Source organism: Eublepharis macularius, chromosome 8, assembly GCF_028583425.1.
Source record: "Eublepharis macularius isolate TG4126 chromosome 8, MPM_Emac_v1.0, whole genome shotgun sequence".
Taxonomy (NCBI): domain Eukaryota; kingdom Metazoa; phylum Chordata; class Lepidosauria; order Squamata; family Eublepharidae; genus Eublepharis; species Eublepharis macularius.
This window is the reverse complement of record NC_072797.1, coordinates 42933837-42956593: the sequence shown is the minus strand read 5'-3', so window position 1 is coordinate 42956593 and position 22757 is coordinate 42933837. Positions and strand designations below refer to the sequence as shown.

At 45.9% G+C, this 22757-nt stretch overlaps 3 protein-coding genes across 3 annotated transcripts; 1 reads left to right on the top strand and 2 right to left on the bottom strand.

Annotated features, from left to right (window-relative positions):
* The first annotated feature begins 1173 nt into the window (after positions 1-1173).
* Positions 1174-2486, top strand: LOC129334926 (uncharacterized). The gene is made up of 2 exons (XM_054987307.1): positions 1174-1752; positions 1845-2486. Exons 1-2 carry the CDS (start codon positions 1450-1452, stop codon positions 2412-2414), a joined length of 873 nt encoding a protein of 290 aa, XP_054843282.1. The 5' UTR covers positions 1174-1449; the 3' UTR covers positions 2415-2486.
* Positions 2487-11083: 8597 nt separating this feature from the next.
* LOC129335096 (uncharacterized protein F54H12.2-like) lies at positions 11084-12397 on the bottom strand. The gene has a single exon (XM_054987559.1). The coding sequence runs from the start codon at positions 12395-12397 to the stop codon at positions 11084-11086; it is 1314 nt and encodes a 437-aa protein (XP_054843534.1).
* A 2376-nt stretch (positions 12398-14773) lies between these two features.
* On the bottom strand, positions 14774-16125 carry LOC129335095 (uncharacterized). Its single transcript, XM_054987558.1, has 3 exons — positions 15923-16125; positions 15558-15845; positions 14774-15469 (listed from the first exon to the last, which is right to left on the bottom strand). Exons 1-3 carry the CDS (start codon positions 16034-16036, stop codon positions 14774-14776), a joined length of 1098 nt encoding a protein of 365 aa, XP_054843533.1. The 5' UTR covers positions 16037-16125.
* Between the last annotated feature and the right edge of the window lie 6632 nt (positions 16126-22757).

Genomic DNA, 22757 nt, shown 5'->3' with positions numbered 1-22757 from the left:
TTGACTGAACATATGAAAAAGGTGCAAGATCGTGTTCCTGACCTTTGTTTCTTCACCAGATGATGTGAATTGAATCCAAACATAGACAGTTGTGACTTCATAGACTCTTTGGCACAAAGACAAGGCCCTTAATTGCACATACTAAGCCTACACACAGGTACAGAATTGTGCACCCAATCTCACATTTGCATAGGTATCTATTCACACCTTCTGCTGAATGCAAGGAAGTCAGGGGTGGCATTGACAGGCACAATTGTGCTGCTTCCCTCTATTTATTCAGTGAATGCAGCTTAAAGATATGAATAGGGCCCTACTGTAGAAAAAGCTTTCAAAATGGGCAGTGAAGTGGTCTTTTGCAAGCAAAATCAGCAATCAGAGAAGGTCTAAACTTTCTTTTTCAGCCATTGCATTAGTGCTATAAGAGAATGACATAGGGTTTATTTGTTTTATTTATTTATTTATTTCAAATTTGTATTCCATCCTCCCTGCGAGCGGGCTTAGGGCAGATAACAACATATTAAAAATACAATTAAAAATTCATGTTCATTAAAAACAGCACACTTAAAAGCCTTCACAGGGAGGGTTAAGATTTATACAACCCTTTTTTCCAGGCCGGTGGAGGCCCAGCCTCAGCCATATGCCTGGTGGAACAACTCTGTTTTGCAGGCCCGGTGAAAAGATAGTAGGCCCTGCTAGGCCCTGATTTCAGCAGAGAGAGCGTTCCACCAGGTGGGAGCCAGGACCGAAAAGGACCTGGCTCTAGTCAAGGCTAGGCGGGCCTCCTTGGGGCCAGGGATCACCAACAGCTGTTTGTCCCCTGATTGGAGTGTCCTCTGGGGAATATATGGGAAGAGACGGTGTCATAGATACGCTGGTCCCAGTCCACACAGGGCCTCATATGTCAATACCAGAAGAAGAATAAGGGGGGTACCTCATGTCATAACAAAAAGTGACAGGTGCCCCGCCCCTTTCTGGGAGGAAGTCCCGCCTCTATAACCCGGAAGTCCCGCCTCTATACCCCGGAAGTCCCACCTCTAGACCCGGAAGTACCACCTCTAGACCCCGGAAGTCCCGCCTCTAGACCCGGAAGTACCACCTCTAGACCCCGGAAGCAGTACCCCACCTGACAGGAAGGGCCTAGCAGGGTCCCGCCTGCCCCTGTGGACCAATAGGAAAGAGTTTTGAGTTTATGGGGTGCTAGGGTGGAAAATTGGGGGGCAGACCAGCCCCCTGCTCCCTAGAAGAGCCTAGCTGGTTCATGTGACCCCTCATTTCGCTCCCCCGAACCCCCAGAAATGGTTTTTGACGGCCCTAGCCCCCTGTCTCTGTATAGGTCCCCTGAGGGGCTCATGTGACGCTGCTATGCACGCGTCATGACTGGCCCTACCTCCTGGATGTTGTTTAAATGCGCCAATGAGCGGTGAGATGGCAGGGGAGCCTGGTCTTTAAATGGAAGAGCAGCAGGACGATCACAGCTTCTTCTGCGGCTGTTCTTGCTGGTGCAAGATGGAGAACACCCCTACAAACACGCTTGAAATGGCTGAACCAGTGCCCGAGGTGAAGCGTAAAGCCCTCAAAAGAATGTATGTCAAGATGTCCCGCAAAGGAGATGGCAGCATGTCGGTTGTGAAGCGTCTGTTTGGTTCACCGCCAAGGACTGTAGAAAATGACCATGCTGAACCTAATATGAACAAAAGAGGCAGCCCTGAGGGCAGCCTTTCAACAACCCAGCAGGCTACAACTATAATAGAGGTACGTATGCTCTAATTTTACAAGGCTCACCCAAATATATGTTTGCAGACTGTAAAAGCATGATCTAAACACTCTGTTGTAAATTCTTCTAGGAATGCTGCCGTTCAGATACCCCTGGCCTGATATGGCCCCTGCACGACAGTGTGGATAGATATTTTGAACTGGGCATCCTTCAAGAGGATTATGTCAACCCTAAAAATAGAAGATCTGCAATGAATGAAGTAGTCAAAGCTGTTTCATATTCCATTTTGAACCATTGTTTCAGCGAGATAATGTTTTTTAAATGTACAGGATGTGTTGAAGATATCCCCGCGCAGCTGGGCCACGATTGCCTGACATGGGAAGAGGATTTCTATAACCAGAACTTGAAATATGTATCTACTAAACTCTCCATGGGGCCCATGCTCTATACCATAACACTGCTAGCCACAAGTATCCATTGTTTTACAATGAATGAGGGGCATATTAAACGGCTAGGCAGGTATATAGAAGCGATTCAAAATGCTAAGAATGCACAAGATGCTCTAAATGGATTATTAAAGCAGTGCAAACAACGTTATGTAGATCTGGCTATGAAGATTATTAGAAAGAAATTCACACATCATAACTCCTTACTGAATTACTGTGGTATATGTGCACCAGTCTTAGAGATCAGGATGTAGCCTGTGCCTGATATAAAACAAAGCCATTTTCAATTTTTAAAAATGTGTTCGTGCCTTTTGTCTTACCATCACAGAAACCACCGGGTATGTCTCCAAAAAGATAAGGAGACTGTAGAATGTAGCCCGTGTTTGTATAAATAAAGTTGCTTTTCAATCAGTTTAAATGCGTTTATTCCCTTTGTCTTACCATCAGAACATTGTCTGCCTACAGATGATGAAGAATTTAAGTCTTTTCCAAAGATTCACTGTTCTGCTGAGAAGTATTATTGAAAAATGTAACAATTTGCAACATTTCCAATCCTTTTACTTTTTAATTTCTTTTTAAATTAGTGATTTTAAAGCATGGTCCTGTAATAGCACAAGAAGTTCAATTCAAAAGAATGTTCTTACAAGACACCCGCGATAAATACTAGTTATAATCACTTTCACACAGATTCCAAGGGGTTCTGGGGTGGGCAGCTGTAAAACAGTGGTAAAAATGACACTACAAAAGCATGATCTTTACAAGACACCCCCCCCCCAATAAATACTTGTTATAATTACTTTCACACAAATTCCAAAGGGTTCTGGGGCTGGAAAGCTGGACAGCGGTGGGAAAATAACGCTTCTGTTTACTTTAAATGCCTGGTAGCATCAATTCAGAACCATACCAAAGTTGTAAAAAACATACCCATGATATATGCGATAAGACCCCAGATGCAGGGGCCCAGGGATGAAGTAGAGGTTACTCAAGAATACTTGATGAACAGTGCCCTCTCGTGTAAAAATACTGACAGAGGGCTTTTAGAAGATAGCTGTAGGCCTATGTCAGCTAGAGACTAACAAAATTTGTGGTGGGGTATAAGCTTTCGGGAGTTTATCTTCATAAAACAACAGTGTTTCCCCCCAAAATCTATGAGCCTCTATGCATTATTTAACACCGGGGATAGAATTATTTGTGTAGAATTATTCAGTTGATCCTGTTCGCATCTCCTACAAGTCCCCAAAAGGGAATGTTTCTGGCATCCTAAAAATCTGATTCTGGTACCACCAGACAGAACACGGCAACAGTCTGTTTTCAAAAGATAAGGGGAAAATGTGCTGATTCCTCCATATTATGGGGGGTGCCATAAAAGAAAAGCACCATATTTCAACCGTTCTTCAAAGATTTGGGGTATGACGGGTACGGATCTGAAGGGTTTAAAAACCGCGCAGACGGCACAGCTTTTACACACGCTTTCTACCCCTGGGCGCCAAGAAGAGAGAGAAGGTAACAAGCCATCCTTGGTGAGTATCTATGGGCTAACAATTCTTAGAAGGGATTCTAATATTACGTATTTTTCCATTTTTAATAAGGACAAATTATGAGCGACCATCATCACATTCTGGATGATCTTGAAGGTGAATTTTTAAATCAGCATGCTTTTTCCAAACTGAGAAAGGGCTGAGGGGTTTTACACTGCTGCCAGAATACTGTTTCTCCACTCCTGCTTATAACTACACTTTTTAAATCTAGCACTCTCCTACAACTATTGTGTATATGAGCTCTGTTAATGAAACTGATATAATTCACACCTCTGTCTCTATGTTTCGAAGGGGGGCATTAACCGCTCATTCTTTATCCAACTGTTTATCAAATAGGGGTCTGATAACAACCTGTGCTCTACTTTGAATGCTGCACACTGCTCTTTTCTAACACAGCCTTTCATTGTAAAAGTTATTGCAAAATTTGTGTGTGTTCTAGGATTCATTTTTTGAGGGAAGTGGCTGTGATTATATAAATTCGCCCCATAGCTGCTCAACAAGCCAGCACCCGCCGCACTACAGATGTGCAAGCAGAGGTCCACGCCTATGGCCCAACTTTCTTCAGTGAAGAGATAGGTAAATCCCACCGCTCACTAATATATACTATAAAGCTGTATCAACACAGCTAGATTAACCCCGTCCCGCTCTCTTACAGAAATTATTTCAGAGGGAAGCACCATGCCAGTAGCAGCGACAGAGACTCCTACAGCAGCCCCTAGTAAGTCTCAGCTTAACAGGGGTCTGAGAGTTATGCTAGATAGCCACGGGGGAGGCAATAATGTGTTTTTGTTTTCTAGATACATCAGCTGCTGTGCCCCCGGGTGGCCAAAGACGCAGGAGTACAGCTCACAGCCTGAGACGACAGCCAGAGTCGAGTGCTAAAGGAGTACCACCTGCTAAGAAGAAGAAGCCCGACCCTCCACAAAATATTGAGGAGCGTTACAAAAAGCTTTTTGAATACAGCCAGAGACTTTGTGACGGCCTCAAGAGGCTAAAGGAGAAAAAGCTGATTCTGGAGAAAGCACAGCAGTCCGTGGCTGAAGAAGAAATACAGCTCGGCAAGCTATGTGGCAAATATACACCTGATATTAAAAACGGTAACAACTATTCTGCCTGTAATGACAATTCATTACAAGGGGGTCGCGGGGGACCACAGGCCCTTTCCCCCCACCCCAGGGGAGATGAGGATGCCAGAGGTGCTGCTCCACCCTCTCCACACCATATGCAGGAACAAGAAAGTGTGTGGGATGCCGGGGGGCTATCTTCTACCCTACAGTGCTCACAACCCCTGTCACAGGAAGTTGCAGCATCTCCTCTAGAGACACCCCCAACTGAGAGGGATAATCCACCTCTAGAGGAAGATGACAACTCACCGGATGCGGGGGTTCATGTGGAGCGTGTCAGATCCTGGGAGAGGCCTTTTGAAAGATACAGGTCACTAATGATTAGTGAAGAATTTCGTTTTGTTAATTTAGACAGGGTGAACTCATTCCCCCAGGCTATTGCAGCACTATTCAGAGGCATTCAAGAGGTTCTGGATGAACTGAACGGGCGAATAGAAGATGGGGACTATGTTCAGTTGCGCTTAGAGGGTGGTGGGTTAGAAAATGCTCTGTATTCATTTAAGAAGAAAAAGAATGAACTAAGTGCAGGGGAGTTCCTTGAATATATTAGTGCCTTGCTCCAGAGCAACAGGGAGATTCTGGGTAACAGCACATTACGCCTAGTAGCTACCATTGTAAAAGCTCCACGGGGGGGTGGGCGCCGCTCAATCAAGTCTATCCCTTATAGCTCTATTATTGAAAAAAAGAGGCAATTTCTGGTGGACTTCAACAGTGAGCACCACAACCTCTGCTTTGCAGGTGGTCTCTTGTCTGTTATGGCAAAAGGGCAGCCCACAGACGCAGAATTGTTAAATGCTGCCAGAAAATTGCACAGAGATCTAGGGTGGTCGGATCAGAAAAGGGTGGGGCTCAATGATATAGCATGTATTGAAAACCATTTAAAAGTCAACATTCATGTGGTTACATGTTCTGATAAGGGGTGGGGGATCTTTAAAACACAGGAACCGCGGTATCCAAATACGTTCTTCGTCCTGTTACATGCGGATCATTATTACGGTGTGCGGAATGCTAAAGCATTGATGGGTGCACGAAATTACTGTGGACACTGTCATACCCTATATTGTCATAAACACAATTGTTCTAGGTACTGTAGAATGTGCACAAACATAGACTGCAAGAATGAGTTGGGGGTTGCAAAGAAATGTCCACACTGTTGCATGTACTGCAGTTCAGAAGCATGCTTTCAAAGACATTGCGCGTTGGCAAGAATAAATGAGGTGGAGTGCCCAGCTAGGGAGTGGTGTAAGAAATGCAAGTCTTATACTGATGTGAAGCATAAGTTCAAAGAGTGTCACGGGAGGGCCTGTAAAGTCTGTAAAGCGAACCTTGCGGAAAATGAGGATTACCACCTATGTTACATAGAACCTCTTAAAGAGCCTGCATGCTCGACGCACTACATTTTTTATGATTTTGAATGCATGCAAGAAACAGGGGAACATATTCCTAACCATGTCCACGCTCGAGCTTTTAAAGAGGACCCCAAATGGGCAGCATCTGGTCAGTCTTGGGAGTTTAAAGGTGAAACATGCGTTTATCAATTTGTTAAAACATTCACCACAGATAGTACATTCAAACACTGCACGTTCATAGCTCATAATGCCAAAGGCTATGACTCCTACTTTATCGTTAAGCAGCTCATCATGGAGAAGCTTGATCCCCAGCTGGTAGCCATGGGGGGAAAGCTGATGTGTGTAACAATAACTAGTCTTGACATAAAATTCATAGATTCTTTGAACCACCTGCCTATGGCACTCTCTAAACTTCCCAAAGCCCTGGGGTTCAAGGGATGCAAGGGTCATTTCCCACATTTTTTTAACACTGTTGAAAATCAAGCCTATGTAGGACCATTACCCGATGTAAAATACTATGGTGTGGATCACATGATGCCCAAGGACAAGGCCGATTTTTTGAAATGGTATGAGGAAAACAGAACAGCAACGTTTGATTTTCAAAAAGAGTTAGCATTTTATTGTCAGCAAGATGTTGAAATTTTGGAGCGGGCCTGCACCATGTATAGATCTGAAATTATGAGTATGACTCAAAAGGGGGCCCAGTCTATAGATCCCTTTCAGTACCTCACTCTTGCAGGGGTATGTCTTGCAATGTACAGGTTTAACTTCCTGGCCCCCGGTACCATCGCTATTCCACCCCCAGATGACTATCACCGCATAGTGAAGAGATTTTCAACTGCATCGGTCCAATGGCTCATGTACACCGAATACAGTGAAAATATCCAAATACGTCACGCGTTAAAGGGTGGCGAAGTTCAGGTAGGCTCTTACCATCTAGATGGCTATGCGGTCATAGATAATAAGAAAACTGCCTTTGAATTTCATGGCTGCTTTTGGCACGGGTGTGTGCAGTGCTATAATCCATCAGAGATTAACAGGATGACAGGCACAACGTTTGAATCTCTTTACAATGCAACCTGCCGCAGGTCTGATGATCTTAAAAGGCGTCAGTTTGAAGTCAGAAGTATTTGGGAACATGAGTGGAACCATTTAAAGAACACTGATGAGTCTGTCAGAGAATTTCTTAAAGCCATGCAGTTTCCAGAGCCGCTAGTTCCCAGAGACGCCCTGTTTGGTGGCCGTACTAATGCAATCATCCTCTATTACAAGCCGGCACCTGGGGAACAGATACACTATTACGATTTTACCAGCTTGTACCCATTTGTTAATGCAACAAAATTGTACCCTGTTGGGCATCCGCAGATCATTCAGGACAATTTCAGACCTCTCACAGATTATTTTGGATTTGCTAAGGTTAGAGTTTATCCCCCAAGGGGCCTCTTCTTCCCAGTGTTACCTTCTAAGGGGGGTGGGAAACTCCTTTTTACATTGTGCCGCACGTGTGCTGATATAAAGCAGCAGGAACCGTGTACCCATAGTGATGAGGAGAGAGCCCTTGAGGGAACGTGGTGTACTGTGGAACTGGAGGTAGCTCTGGTAAAGGGTTATCGGATAGTCAAAATCTTTGAAGTCTGGCATTTTGCAGAAAAATCTGACAGGTTGTTTTCAGAATACATAAAAAAGCACCTCCGTCAGAAACAGGAATCATCGGGCTATCCCGAGTGGTGTGTGACAGATGAGGACAGAGAGAAGTATATTGCTGATTTTTATAAAAAGGAGGGGGTCCTTTTGCGCTCTGATCACATAGGGATGAACCCCGCCAAGCGTCAGATTGCCAAACTGTTTCTTAATTCTCTGTGGGGTAAATTTGCTCAGAGAACAAACTTGGCAAATACTGAAATTGTGAGAGATCCTGACCGTTTCTTCCAGCTGGTATTTTCAGACAATCACGATGTGTCATCATGCAGCTTTATAAGTGAGGAAGCTGCGTGTGTATCATGGAAATACTCTAAAGGCAGGCTGACTACATCTACAAACACCAATGTCTACATAGCCTGTTTCACAACTGCATATGCGCGCTTAGAACTCTACAATTTGCTAGACAAACTGCAGGAGCGCTGCTTGTACCACGACACAGACTCTGTTATATTTGTGACCAGGAATGGGGAGTGGAGCCCCCCCTTGGGGGATTATCTCGGGGAACTCACGAGTGAGGTGCCCCCAGAGCAGCATATAACAGAGTTTGTTTCAGCAGGCCCTAAGACCTACGGGTACAAGCTGTCAGGGGGAGAGGCGGTGCTGAAGGTAAAGGGAATAACTCTGAATGCCGCCAATGGTGAAAAGATTAATTTTGACAGTTTGAAAGATTTGGTTTTTGGCCACGTCTCAGACCCTGAGCCCCGTGAAATAGTGGTGCAGCAGCAGGGGATTGTCAGAGACAAAAAACGTTTTGTCATTGAAACAAAAGCTCTTAAGAAAACTCAGAAGGTTGTTTATGACAAACGTGTGATTGTTGACGGCTTTAAGACGCTACCTTACGGTTACTGATATGGATACAAGGTGGCTGCACCCTTTCTCAGCCATCCTTGCCGGTCCCAGCAACTGCGGAAAAAGTTATTTTATAAAAAATCTGCTTTTGAATGCAAAATCTACACTCTCTGTCATGCCGGAAAATATTGTGTGGTTTTATGCCTGCTGGCAACCCTTGTATGAAGAATTGCGGCGCCGGTTCCCCTTTATAAAGTTTGTAGAGGGCTTGCCCTCAAGCCTGAATGATGATGAACTGCTGCCTCCTAATAAAATAAACACAGTCATTGTGGATGATCTGATGGCCTCAGCGTGTGGTAGCGCCGAAATTGAGAATGCGTTTACTAAGTATGTACACCATAGAAATCTGAGTATCATTTACATAGTTCAAAATTTATTCTGCCAGGGTAAGAGTAGCCGCACCATCAACCTGAATGCGAAATACATTGTGTTATTTAAAAACCCCCGAGATAAATTACAAATAGCAACTCTAGCGCGCCAGATGTACCCCGGTAAATCATCCTTCTTTATGGAAGCTTATGAGGATGCCACACGAAAGCCCTTTGGGTACCTGGTGGTGGATTTAAATGCAGCCACTCCTGATCCCTACAGGTTGCGCACTGGCATGTTCCCCCCTGACCTGCCTGCATCCTATGTTATTAAAAAGACAGCGGGTGGGTTCAAAAGGCGCTAACTTTCAGCTGCTGTGACATTTTAAGGAGAGGTGGCTGACCATTGCAGAAGCATGTCAGAGTGCTTAAAAAGAAACGGGGCGCTACTGAAACTCGTCTCCAAATCTTCCCCTCGCCTAAGGAAAGCTATTCTGAGTGCAGCCCCAAATGATCTAATCAAGGCTATTGGAGAAATAGCTCTAAACACCCTAAAAGGCATCATCCCCCTATCACCGCGTCAGAAGAACGTCCTGCGAAAAAAACGAGGCATCATTAAATCCCTGAGCAGCGGTAAAACTCCTCTTACAAAGAAGAAGCGGCTTGTGAGGCAGCAGGGAGGCTTTATCGGATCCCTGCTAGGTTTTGCTCTGCCCCTGATTACCAGCTTTTTAACCCCTTCCTGATGGAGCATGCTGAGAAGATGTACCTGGTCCCGAGCCATCAAATAGATCGGCTAGCTATTCAGAGGCCCCCTGAGGGTGAAAGCATCAGGCACACAGCTGTACACTCTCTAGATAGGGAGATGAAGACCGTTCTAGAGAGAGGGGACCTGTCTGAATATGAGAAAGCCAAACTGTACGGGTCTCTCCTCCAGAAATATTTAACCCATGTCAGAATGGGAGAAGAAGAGAAAACTAAGCTGAATCTGTATCTCCCACAACCAGGGTTAGCAGCAGGCAGCGATGAAAAAAAGGCCGCGGTTTTTGAAGAGGTACTAGACAATATGCCCCTCCGATACAGGAACAATGCTCGTGTGCTGCTGAAGAAGATGGGTCAAAACAGTGAAATAGCCTCGTGGGATGAGAGGGGAACTTTTCTTTACAGGGGAGTGCCTGTAGCCGGTAGCCACTTACTCGACCTCATCAAGGCTATTACTCACGCGCGTCCTCCCTCTTCTGCACCCCCACCTAAAGGCTTTGATGTGTTTATGACAGCTTTGGCTGAACTCAACACCCCTGCTTCCGTCGCGGGCACCCCTGCTACTAGAAAAATACTAGAGGGCCTGAAAAGCCCCCAGCCTTCGGTTTTAATCCGCCCCCCTGCTTCTTCTTCTAAAAAGAAAAAAAGGAAAAAACAAGAGGTACCGGCACAGTGGTTGACCGAAGAATAAAATATTTTTGAAATGTAAACCTTTGTCTGAGTATTTTTAGACAAAAGACACGGTTAAATTTTTTCAGAGGGTTTTATTAGGGGTACAAGAAACACAGGTTTGAATCCGCGTGTACATGTTTTGTAAAGTCTTTGAATTCTCTCTGTTTTTCACAAAACTCATGACCATCCTGTCATTCTGCTCGGGATTGGGGGAATACATCTTCACAACCGTGTCAAAGGGGGCTCCTCTGCAGCGCTGATGTAGAAAAAACAGACAGTGGTGACCGCAGGTGTTAGATGTGGGTCCTTGGAGCCTGTTCTGCTGAAAATGGACCTCCTCAGAATTTTTGTTTAAAAATTTCATGATGGCTTTGGGGAAGAGGCGGCTGCTGGGTGAGTTCCCATAAGAGTCAAAAAACTCTGCTGTGACATGGTCTGGTAGGTATATTGCTAGCCAGTGTTCCCCGGGGAGGTAGTGAGGATGGGTGTTCACCACTAGAGATGCCGGCCTCCGAACCACTCTTTTAACAGGAAGTTGATCGCTGGGGAAGACATCTAAGAAGGTTTTTCGGGTGCGCGGGTTGTCAAGTAAGGCCTGGGATAACTGGATTGTGTCCATCTTACATGTAATCAAAAAGCACGTTACGGTTGTGGTTGATCTCTATGACATTATCAAACACCCCATACACAATCAAATTAACGGTTCGTGGTAGGGCCGCAGCAAAACGTATTTCTGCTCTCAGGTTCCCGGTTTTAATCAGGGAGTAATGGCCGGTGCAGTCCTGATCAGGAGAGAGGTCAAAAGCAAACAGGGTGTACCCGTGCCTATACTCTTCACGATCTACCAGGAGGGGCCTGTCCTGAAGGTGCTTCCCCGCTGTTTGCACGAGGCTCATGTATTCTCTCACGTTGTTTCCGGCTTCAAAGTCGGGCTGGAAGGGCTTGGAGGGGACCTGCTCCCCGTCCACGTACAGGGCTACAAAGTTAATGTTGTAATGTTGGAAATGAAAAGGGTTTTTGGTGAAGGCGCCACTGAAAGCGTCATTGTCCACGAGCCCCATGACCACCATTTTGGGGAGCTGTCCCAAAAACAGGTTGTCTTGGTTGCTCACGCGGGCACCGGTAGGGATGCTGAACACCTTCATGTCGACACGGTCCACAGGGTATTTTGCTGTGGATGTCAGCAGAGCTTCAGCGTGGGCCAGCCGTACGCCTGGGGCTACTTTCACTTTCTTCACAAAGAGCGCAGCAGAATCCATGTGGAGCTTATAGCGCACAGCAGCCCCCTCGCCACTCATCAGGCAGAAAGAGTCTTTGTTACGAGCTAGTTTGATTTTGACATCCACGCCATTTAAGAGCAGCTTTTCTTGAAAAAATATATCGGCGTGGAGATGGCCTAAAAGGTCTACTGTTTTGCTTTCGGCTGCCAGCAACGCCCTTTTGGCAAATCCTTTGTTACCTTGGTTCAGCAGGGTGCTGTCCATCAGACTCGCTGTATCCTTATAAAATCCGCCTGAAGAAAATTGGGTAGATAGGGTTTCAAAGCTGTAGTTGAGCACTGTTTCAATGAGAGCCCTGTAGGGATAGCAGTTGTTACTCTGGCTGATGAGCCGGTCGCCTAGGGTAACATCCAGCTGACTGAAAATGGAAGCAATTGGGTAGTTCACCAGTGCCACTCTAGCATTCTGTGCGATGTCGGTACCATCTTCTTGAGTAATTTTACATTTCACATACAAGAGAGTATTGTTTAAATCGAGGTAATCTTCACCATTCCCGGCTATGAAAAACTCTAGAGGTGCTGACCCCGTGAGGGCCGAGAGGGGCGGAACCTCGATATATACGCTTTTCTCAATGCTGGTCTGGGTAGGGGCTATCTGGAACAGGTCGAGCTCGGACTTTACACACTCTTCCGACCCGCAGTGGATGAAAGCCATAGCCGTTTATAGTACGTCTTTGAGCCTCCTGTGAGACTCCTTCTTCTTCTTGTTCTTTACTCTCCCCTTCTTCACATTTGTCTGTTTCTTAGCTCCCCCGCGCCTTCTTTTAATGGGTCCTGGGGGGCCTCTGCGTGTGCTGGATGCTTTTCTTTTCAGCCCTCCCCTTCTTTTAAGATATAGAAAGCCCGACCCCTCCTGGGGGGCCAGTTTATTCATAACGCCGTGAGTCACGCGGCTCACAACATCTTGAGCGATATTACGCGCAGCGGTTTTCAGGTGTGGCTTGACAATATCCACCCCTTTTCTAAAAAGTGGCACTGCCATTCGAAAAAGGCGCCGGAAAATCCCCCCCACCCCCGCTCCATACATAACGGGTGCCCCGTGGAACCCGGGGAGGCCATAACCCGCCTGAGATTGGTAATATCTCCTAAGCATCGCGGGGTCTCCATAGTCTTTCACGATCACCATTTCTTCCGTGGGCGTATGTGCAACCTCACAATCACCTTGCCGTAGCGGAATGGCACGGCCCGATTCTGATCCGTCTTTATTTCTATGCGGATGGTTTCAATGTGGTGCTTATTGATTGGAATATAGTGAGGCTCGTCATATGTGACCGTGATAAAGTCATGGTGCTTCCCCTGTACAGGAACACACCGTAGAAGGGGCACCGCTGTGTCCCCCACTAACTGATGTTCTATGATATCAGTGTACAGGTACAGGGTATTAATCCCTCCTGTAATATCTCCGCAATTGTAAATTCTTTTGATCGGAACATTAGGGGGTGCCCCCATCACATGGGCTAATTCTTCACTCATTGTGACGGTGTAAATATCAAGCCCGTTAAATCTGAGCATTGCACACGTTGGATCAAAATAGAATTGTAGATCAGGGGGCGTCCCAGCCTGTCTTCTGACGGCTGTATTCATAAAATCTGATATGCTGCGCAGGTCATAATAATAGCCTGAACGCACATGATACTCATTGCTATTGGCACCTTCAGAAATCCTGAATGATGCATTCTGGCTAAATGTGTACCAATTGCGAGGATACTGAATTTCAACCAGCCCCACTTCCCATTCTCCCCGCAAATCAAGTGGCTTAAACAGCCGCACTGTGAAAGAGGCGCTGGTATTTTCGGGAAATAAGTCCATAGACGCATTGCTAGGGAGTGTAATGTAAAAACCGTCATCCCCCATAGTGGCCTGCTATGTCGTCAGCCTGCACCCAACTGTTAAATTTAGGTGGCCAGCCTAACCACTTCACTAAAAGATACTTCTTTTTCTTCTTAGTTCGTGTAGCAATAATTTTCTCAACCCTGTATGTCCTGTCCTCTCGAGCATTAATCTTCTGCAATTCCTCAGGGTAGAATCTCCCTACTAATAGTTCACCATCAAAGTCTTTTAGGTGAAATAAGGGCCGCTCGCCTCTCCTTGTGATATCTTCTATTATGAAAATTTCATCGGTGAATGTCTGCTCATAACCCTTCTCAAAAGTGCCTTTAGTTTTCGATACTCTCACGTGATCTCCTTTTCTTAACGTGGTATCTGTTTCTTTTCTTTGAAAGGAGGGATCATAAACGCGCCTCCATATCAGGAGAGAGTTAGATGCGTTAACATCTATGGGGCGTGCCTGAATAGTTCTATGAAAACTGTGATTGTACCCTTTTAGAAGCTCTTGTAACACATTTGTATATCTATAAGTATTATTGGCTGTGAAATACCGCCACATCTTTGACTTTAAAGTCCTGTTAAATCTTTCAACCACCGCTGCCTTGACTTCATTGTTGGTCACAAAGTGGTGAACCCCATGTTGTTTTAGTACATTGCTCACTTTTTTATTAAGAAATTCTTTCCCCCTATCTGTTTGTAACTTGCACGGAATGCGGCCCTGCTCGAATATATTTTTAAAAGCCGCTGATACTTCAGCCCCTGTCTTGTCTTTCAGTGCTACTGCCCATGCGTATTTAGACAAAATGTCAATCACCGTTAGAATGTATTTGTACCCCCCGTTGTATTTAGAAAGCTGTTGCATATCTGCTAAATCAGCCTGCCATTGCTCATCCACATCACCAACATAGGTCTTGTTTCTTTTAAAATGAACTCTTGCTGGCTTATGCAACGTGTACGCATCCTGATCCAAAAGCCATGCTTGCACATCCTTTCTAGTCAGTGTTTTACTAGTCTTAGAAGCCTCTCGAAAGAGGGATTCTGCTCCCCCAAAGCTACCTGCTCCCCCCGGATTATAGTAAATCCCTTTTAATACCGTCTCTTGAGGCATCATGAACCGACTCAACGCTTTTACACTTGGAAAAGGCATTTTATTAAAGTGTGTACAGATTGTGGGCTTTCAACCACAACTCCACCCCCCCCCCCTTCAATTTCCTTCTCTGGTCATAGTCTCGGGTGCTGCTCCATCAACCCGCAACTCGGGATCTCCTTTTCTCCCCCCTGGTGTTCCTAAAGGCTCAAAATCACTATCATCGGTTTCAGTTATCGACCATTCATCAGAAGACTTGCAGCAACTAAGATTACAGTATGGCGCATATGGTCTCCACTCATCATCTGAGCTGTTAGAATAGCAGCAATTTTCATAGCAGTAACTCAGCAGAGGTCTCCTCTTTTTCAGCTTCTTCCCTACAGAGGGCTGTGGGTAATGCTCATCTTTAGAGCTCTCTATGCTATCCCCAGCAGGGCCCCACATTGTCTCCTCATTCAGTAGAGTGGGGACGGGGGGCACCTTGGGTGTGACACCATCAGTTTGCACCCCCTGCTCGACATTTTCACTCTCAATATCGCTATTATCATCAGTTTCTGTTAACGACCACTCATCAGAAGAGTTGCAGCAACTATAATGACAGAAGTCCAGGCGCGGTCTGTCCGAGTCATCTACATAATCAGAATCACAACAGGTATCACTGCAGTAATCCGTCTTAGGTCTCCTCTTTTTCAGCTTCTTCCCTACACGGGGCTTTGGGGGATGCTCATACTCAAAGCTGACCGGACCATCCCCAACCGGGCCTCTCGCTAGCACCTCATCCAGTAGAGCACACTCGATCAGCACATCTGTTGGCTGCAGGAATAGGAAAAAGAAAAACATTTTAGAATTGCTTCTCTAGCCACCCTACATTCTTCCAGGACCCTCCTTCTTTCGTACTTACATCTGGGACCAGGTATTGAATGCGCGGCTTTACGCCTTCTTTCACCGGGTCTGTCGCTTTTGCACTATCAGAAACATCCAATGTTGGATCTATTTCCCCAACCTCTATGGGGACAGCATCCTCTGGTTCATCCCCTGAGTCCTCACAATCTGCTCTGGCACCCTCATCATCTTCATCATAGGGGACTTCTTGACAATATGCTATGTGGTTGCAAAATCTGCAACAGTCAGGATCAAACTTGTTCTCCTTGACCTCCTCAGCCACCGCTACATAGTTCAGCTCCGCCATCTGCAAAATAAAAACAGCCGCCCAGTATGCTATACCCTGTTTCCGTTTTCCCCGTTTCCCCTAGTCTCAATACTCACATTAGGGTAGAGAGTCTGTATGCACTGCGACACTTTTTGTTTCAGCAGTCCTGGTACTGTGCCGTCTTCCTCATGCACTTCTGGCTGCTCTTGGATACCGTGTACACTCTGCATTTCTTCATAAATGGGCTCCACTTTCTGGTCTGTCACAGGCTCATCCCCTCTTATGCTTTTCGCTCCCTCAGCCGTCTCCTCCTCCTCACATCTCAGGCAACCGCATTTTTGCCAATCTGCTATTTCTTCACAGTACAGACAGCACTCTGGGTACACTTCTGTGTGCGCCGCTTTGACTATTTCGGAAAACACCTCCCAATCCACTTCATAATCATCTAGCTACAAGAGAAAAAAACTCTGTTTTTCTACTTCCCACAGGTGTCTGATTCTTTTTCCGCTCCAGCCTTCCCCCTTGTACTTACCCCCTGTACTAAAAAACGCACGCACTCGGGTCTGTCAAATCTAGCATCCGGATCGTCACCGGGTTGTTCAGGCTGCATGCATTTGAATTTTTGCCAATACATTACACCACGTCCCAGGCATCCGAATTTTTGTCGATATGCTACTTCAAAGCAGTGATCACAACACTCCGGGTAAACTTCTGTGTGAGCTGCTTCAACTATTTCTGAAAACACTCGCCACGGTACGTCTTTATCCTGCAGCTACAAAAAAGAAAAAGGCCTGCTTGTTTTTCTGCCACCTCTGGGTCTGATTCTTTCCCTTCTTCCCCTTCCCCATGCACTTACCCCTTGTACTAAGTGAATAATGCACTCTGGAAAGTCAAATCTCGAAAGCTCTCTACATTGTGCATCTTCTTTGCGGGGTTCTTCGCAAGAAGCTCGCATTTCTTCCACAGCTTCAGTTCTGTAAGGCTCCGGCGTATTCATTTTCTCGTAAACAGGCTCTGCTCCCTCAACAGCGCTGCTAGCCCAGCAAGAACAGCCGCAGAAGAAGCTGTGATCGTCCTGCTGCTCTTCCATTTAAAGACCAGGCTCCCCTGCCATCTCACCGCTCATTGGCGCATTTAAACAACATCCAGGAGGTAGGGCCAGTCATGACGCGTGCATAGCAGCGTCACATGAGCCCCTCAGGGGACCTATACAGAGACAGGGGGCTAGGGCCGTCAAAAACCATTTCTGGGGGTTCGGGGGAGCGAAATGAGGGGTCACATGAACCAGCTAGGCTCTTCTAGGGAGCAGGGGGCTGGTCTGCCCCCCAATTTTCCACCCTAGCACCCCATAAACTCAAAACTCTTTCCTATTGGTCCACAGGGGCAGGCGGGACCCTGCTAGGCCCTTCCTGTCAGGTGGGGTACTGCTTCCGGGGTCTAGAGGTGGTACTTCCGGGTCTAGAGGCGGGACTTCCGGGGTCTAGAGGTGGTACTTCCGGGTCTAGAGGTGGGACTTCCGGGGTATAGAGGCGGGACTTCCGGGTTATAGAGGCGGGACTTCCTCCCAGAAAGGGGCGGGGCACCTGTCACTTTTTGTTATGACATGAGGTACCCCCCTTATTCTTCTCCAGAACCTTGAATCTGATCCGGTACTCCACTGGCAACCAACGCAGCTCACATAAGAACGGTGTTGTATGCGCCTTATTTGGCACTCTCGTAATAACGCGCGCAGCTGCATTTTGTATTAGCTGTAATCTCCAGGTCAGGCTCAAGGGCAGCCCCGCATAGAGTAAGTTACAGTAATCTAGCCTAGAGATGACTGTTACTTGGATCACTGTAGTTAAGCCACAGGTTGACAGGTAAGGGACAAGTTGCCTGGTCTGCCGCAGATGGAAAAAAGAGGACCTGACAACCACTGACCTGTGCCTCCATTTTCAGGGAGGCATCCAAGATCACCCCCAGGCTCTTAACCCTTGGAACTGGCACTAACGGTGCCCCATCAAGGGCTGGGAGCTGGAGTCCCGAACCTAATCCCCCATGGCTCAAGTACAGGACCTCCGTCTTCTTCGGGTTCAGTTTCAGCCGACAGCTTCAACCAACTAATCACGGCCATCATCAGATACAACTGGGTGTCATCTGCATATTGATGACACCCAAATCCGAAACTTCGCACCAACTGGGCAAAGGGGTGCATATAGATGTTAAACAATAACGGGGAGAGTATTGCTCCCTGTGGGACCCCTCACACCAAAGGGTGGCGGGATGACAATTTCTCCCCAAGCGCCACCCTCTGTCCCTGACCATGGAGAAAAGTGACAAGCCACTGTAAGGCAGTCCCTTCTATCCCCACATCGGTGAGGTGGTGAGTCAGAAGATCATAATCAACTGTATTGAACGCTCCTGACAGATCCAATAATATCAACAGTGCTGAGCCACCTCAATCCAGATTTCTACAAAGATCATCTGTGAGGGCGACCAGCAACGTCTCCGTCCCGTGTCCCGGACGGAACCCAGACTGGAAGGGGTCTAGGGCTGAGACATCCTTCAGGAAGCCCTGCAGCTGTTCCACCACTGCCTGCTCAATCACCTTTCCCAGAAATGGGAGGTTCCAAACCAGGTGGTAATTGACCAGATCAGTGGGTTCCAGTGATGGTTTCTTTAAAAGAGGCCTCACCACAGCTTCCTTTAATGGCCCAGGAAAACCCCCGGAACCTAAGGATAGGTTAACAACAGCCTCCAGCGAGGACCGCACCCCCTCAGCACTGGCCTTTACCAGCCACAATGGGCATGGGTCCAAGGGACATGTGGTGGGCCTAACTGATCGCAGGGTCCTGTCAATTTCCTCCCCAGAGAGTGGGCTGAAATGATCAAATATCGGCCCTGAAGACGGCCAAGGGGTCTCCAGCTCATTCACTGAATCAACTGTGGCTGGCAAGTTGCAGCAGAGAGACAAGATTTTATCAGCAAAAAAGCTCCCAAAAGCCTCATAGCTAATATCCAAATTCAAAATTTGATGGCCTGCCTCTGGCAAGGAGACCAATGACTGAACCACATTAAACAATTTTGCCGGGTGTGAGCTAGCTGACGCGATGGAGACTGCATAAAACTCTTCCTTCACAGCCTTCACTGCCACCTCATAGGCTTTCATAAACGTCCTATAAGATGATCTTGCCTCTTCGTCCCGAGATCGTTGCCACACTCGCTCAAGCTGTCTTATCTCCTGCTTCTTCTGTTGGAGCTCCTCTGTATACCAGGGAGCCTGTCTTGCACGGAGGCAAAGAGGGCGACGGGGCGGGGGGGAGAGATTTCGTCGATGACTTCGAAGAGCTGGTGCTGCCAGTCCTCCACCAGCTCATCTAACGAACCACCGTGGAGCATTGGATCCCGCAAAGCATTCTGGAACCCAATCAGGTCCATAAGTCTCTGCGGGTGAGCATAAATCAGCTCACCGCCCTTGCGAGGGGGGGGGGTATCCCCAGCCGAGCCTTGAGGACTGAGTGGTTTGACCATAGCACCGGTTCTACCACTTCCAGATCCACATTTAACCCCATCCCAAAGATCAAATCTAGCGTGTGGCCTGCTTGATGTGTAGGGGTTGACACAAATCGGGAGAGTCCCAGTGCTGCCATGGAAGATACCAGGTCTACAGCCTGCACAGAGGAGGCATCGTCGACATGGATGTTGAAGTCCCCCAGCACCATCAGTCTGGAGTACTTCAAGGCCCACCCTGCTATCACCTCTTGTGCCTGGAAACCAACAGGGCATATTCCTGTTGAGCCGTTCATAAGAGTATTGTCTTCAGCTCTGGCCATTTAGTGACTGGTTGTCATATCACAAAATTTGATATACATATGAGGGCATATTTTATCAATAGGAGTGTTCAGAAATTCTTGATAGTAGTCTGAACAGACTAATGTATGTGATTCACTTGATACTTTTCATTAAGTAGGCTTTAAGGTTCTACTCTTCAATGCAAAAAATGCAATAGTAGTGCTGTAATGTTAAGTATTCCACAATAAATATTTAGCCTTGCGTGTCTGATGGTACAAGTCTTTTAACGGAAAGCACAAATGTCAATTTTTTAATTAGTGACATTTATGTGGAAAGATGTAGACAACAAGTTGCTGGGAAAGTAAATGGTTATTTTCACACCATCCTTCCTTCCTCCACTGTTTTCTAAATGTTATAATGAATCAGGGCAGAAAAAAGTTAAGTATTTTTCAGTTTAGGAGGTTTGCCTATCCATCTGAGAATGGTTTTTTTTTTTCAGGGGCAACAAAAGTATCTTGCTGTTGCTCCTCCAGGTACCCAACCGGTTGTCTTGAAGATGTCCACTTTATTCAGCCCCAAGTATTTGAAAGTCTCTGGAAAAAAAACCCATTAAAGTTTTTTTAATGTTTTTCTGACTGCTTTTATTCCTTTAAGAGTGAAGTCGAGAATTCAAAACATGCTGTCAACTTATTGTCCATCCTTTCAGTAAATAATAGAAAGCTGAACAAGACAATGATTCTTTGAGATCCTGTTAGAATATTTTTAAACGTCTCACATACTATGGATTATATTTCTAAAATATGGTGTATACGTTGGGGACTGATAATCAGTGCTGGAATCTTTCTATAGGATTCAACAGAATGACAGCAGTTTACAGTGAAGAGATTGCCTTTGGAGTTTGATTTTTGATTAAGTAAATCTGACAAAATGAATGGTGACATTGCTCCAATGATTTGGTTCACATGTGATGCCAACCCATGATTTGGTAATACAGTATATGAAGAGTTCAGCATTTGCTAACACTTTTGGCTTCCCTTCTCCCAGGGCAGGGGTGCCAAACGCATTGCTTTATGAGGTCCTTAAAAGAACCGGGGCCCAATGACATCATAGGGAGGAGCCAATGACAAAACAGTTGCTGTCCACTCGATTTCTGAGCAATGTACAGAGTTCAGAGTAGTAGCAGTCTCCTCATTTCAAACTCATCCTATAAGTGAGTACAAGCACATTTTGAGGCAATTCAGAACAATGTTATACTACCTAGGATTTTATATATCTTGCTTTCTTAGCACACTGCTTAAAAACTATGCCTTAAAAACACAGACATTCAGAACACATTACTAACAAAATCACTTAATTAAGTGCACATTCCTTGACAATATTCTCTCTGGGCTGCACACAGGGCAAAAGGAAATTTTTAAAAGGTCTCTGATCTGCATTCCCCCCCCCCCAAGCCTTTTCATGCATCTTGTTTGTTGCTTCAGAGAGACAGCACTCAGGCTGCCATTTTAGCAATTGCCCTTTTCTGCGATAGATACCACCTCTCCATTTAAAAATGGAATGGAAATTGAAAGAGGAGTTTAGGAGTGGCTGAAGCAGCCCCCCCCCAATACACACTACCAAGAAAAAACTAACTGTTCTCTCACACCTAGCCAAAAGGAAAAAACAGCAAGCAAACAAACAAAGCTATTTCAACAAGGAAACATAGGGCCTACCCTTTCCCAGTGTTCCATTTCCAAAATACAATGTAATGATAACATAACTGAAAAGTAAAATAAAATAGAGACTATCCATTAAAAGGAACAGAAACTGATCCTTAGAGTGCTATTGGTTGCAGAGAAAACATGATGATGGGTGGTTGGAGTGTGCTGACTGGTGTGAGTGTGAAAGAGAAAGAGAAAATAACAAACCTATACCTGCCTTAGTTTCAGAAAAGAAGAGTTTTTATTATAGGAACTCCATACTTTGAAAGGCAAGTGGAGAGATAGATTCCTATCAATCTATTCCTTTTTTTTTTTTATAAATTTTTTTATTTTCATAACTACAAGACACTACACCAGACTATCACAAGGAAAGGGGAGAGGGAAGGGACAAAGGGGGGTGGAAAAAGAAAAGGGGGGGGAATGAACTACAAACACTAAACACTACACTTCAATGTTTCCCTTCATACTGTCATAATACAAAAATAGCTCCATAGAGTAATGATGGAGTGGTTAATCATACAGAGAATAAACATTTCAAATTCTGATTAAACTTTCCTCCCCCTTCTAGGTCCCGGACGCAATTCTCTCTGTGCAACTGCTGTTGCGATGCTCTCCTCCTCCTCCCCCCCCTCCGGCTCCTCCTTTTCTTCGTTCTTGGTGCAGCAGAGTTCTGGGTTTTTATTCTCAAAATCCTTTAGTTGATCTTCTGATAATATCTTATAGGCCTGATCTTTATATCTGAACCATATTCCTTCCGGGAATAACCATTTGTACTTTATTCCATAGTCCCTCAGAAGAGCTGCAAACTTTTTATATTTAAAACGCCGTTTCCGGACTAAAAATGGAACGTCCTTCAAAATCTTGACTTTCAAACCCATAAAGTCCAAATCCGCATTGTATGAGTTATATAGGATGGTGTCCCGAATCTTTTTAGATGAAAAGTCAATAATGATCTCACGAGGCAACTGTCGCTTTGTTGCATATTTTGAAGAAGCCCGACGGACCTCCAAAATGGCGCTTTTAACCTCTTCTTTAGTCGTCCTCGCGGGTGTCGCCAGTAGTTCCGAGACCAAATCCCACAGATCCTCATTTTCCTCCTCCTTCACGTTTTGGAGACGCAAAATTGTCTGCGTTCGTTCCACCTGTAGCCCGATCAGCTGGTTCTCCACCAACTTCAGCTCCTTTTTTGTAGCCTTCACAAGTGACGCACTTTCCAGAGCAGACTTTTCTGCCCCCCCCCCGCTGCTGCCTTAATGGTTTTCACCTCGCTTTCAATTAAGCCCACCCTTTGATCAGTTTCGTTCAGCTTGTCAACAAAGGGTTTTATGGCTTCCACCACCGCCCTGCGCACCAACTCTTCGAGCGACTCCCCCTTCAAAGTAGCCGAGATTGACTTACCGAGAGCGGGACTTTGCTTCTTTGCTGCCATTTTGGGGGGGGGGGCGCCAACAAAATTCTGGAACTCAACGAAGGGGAAGAG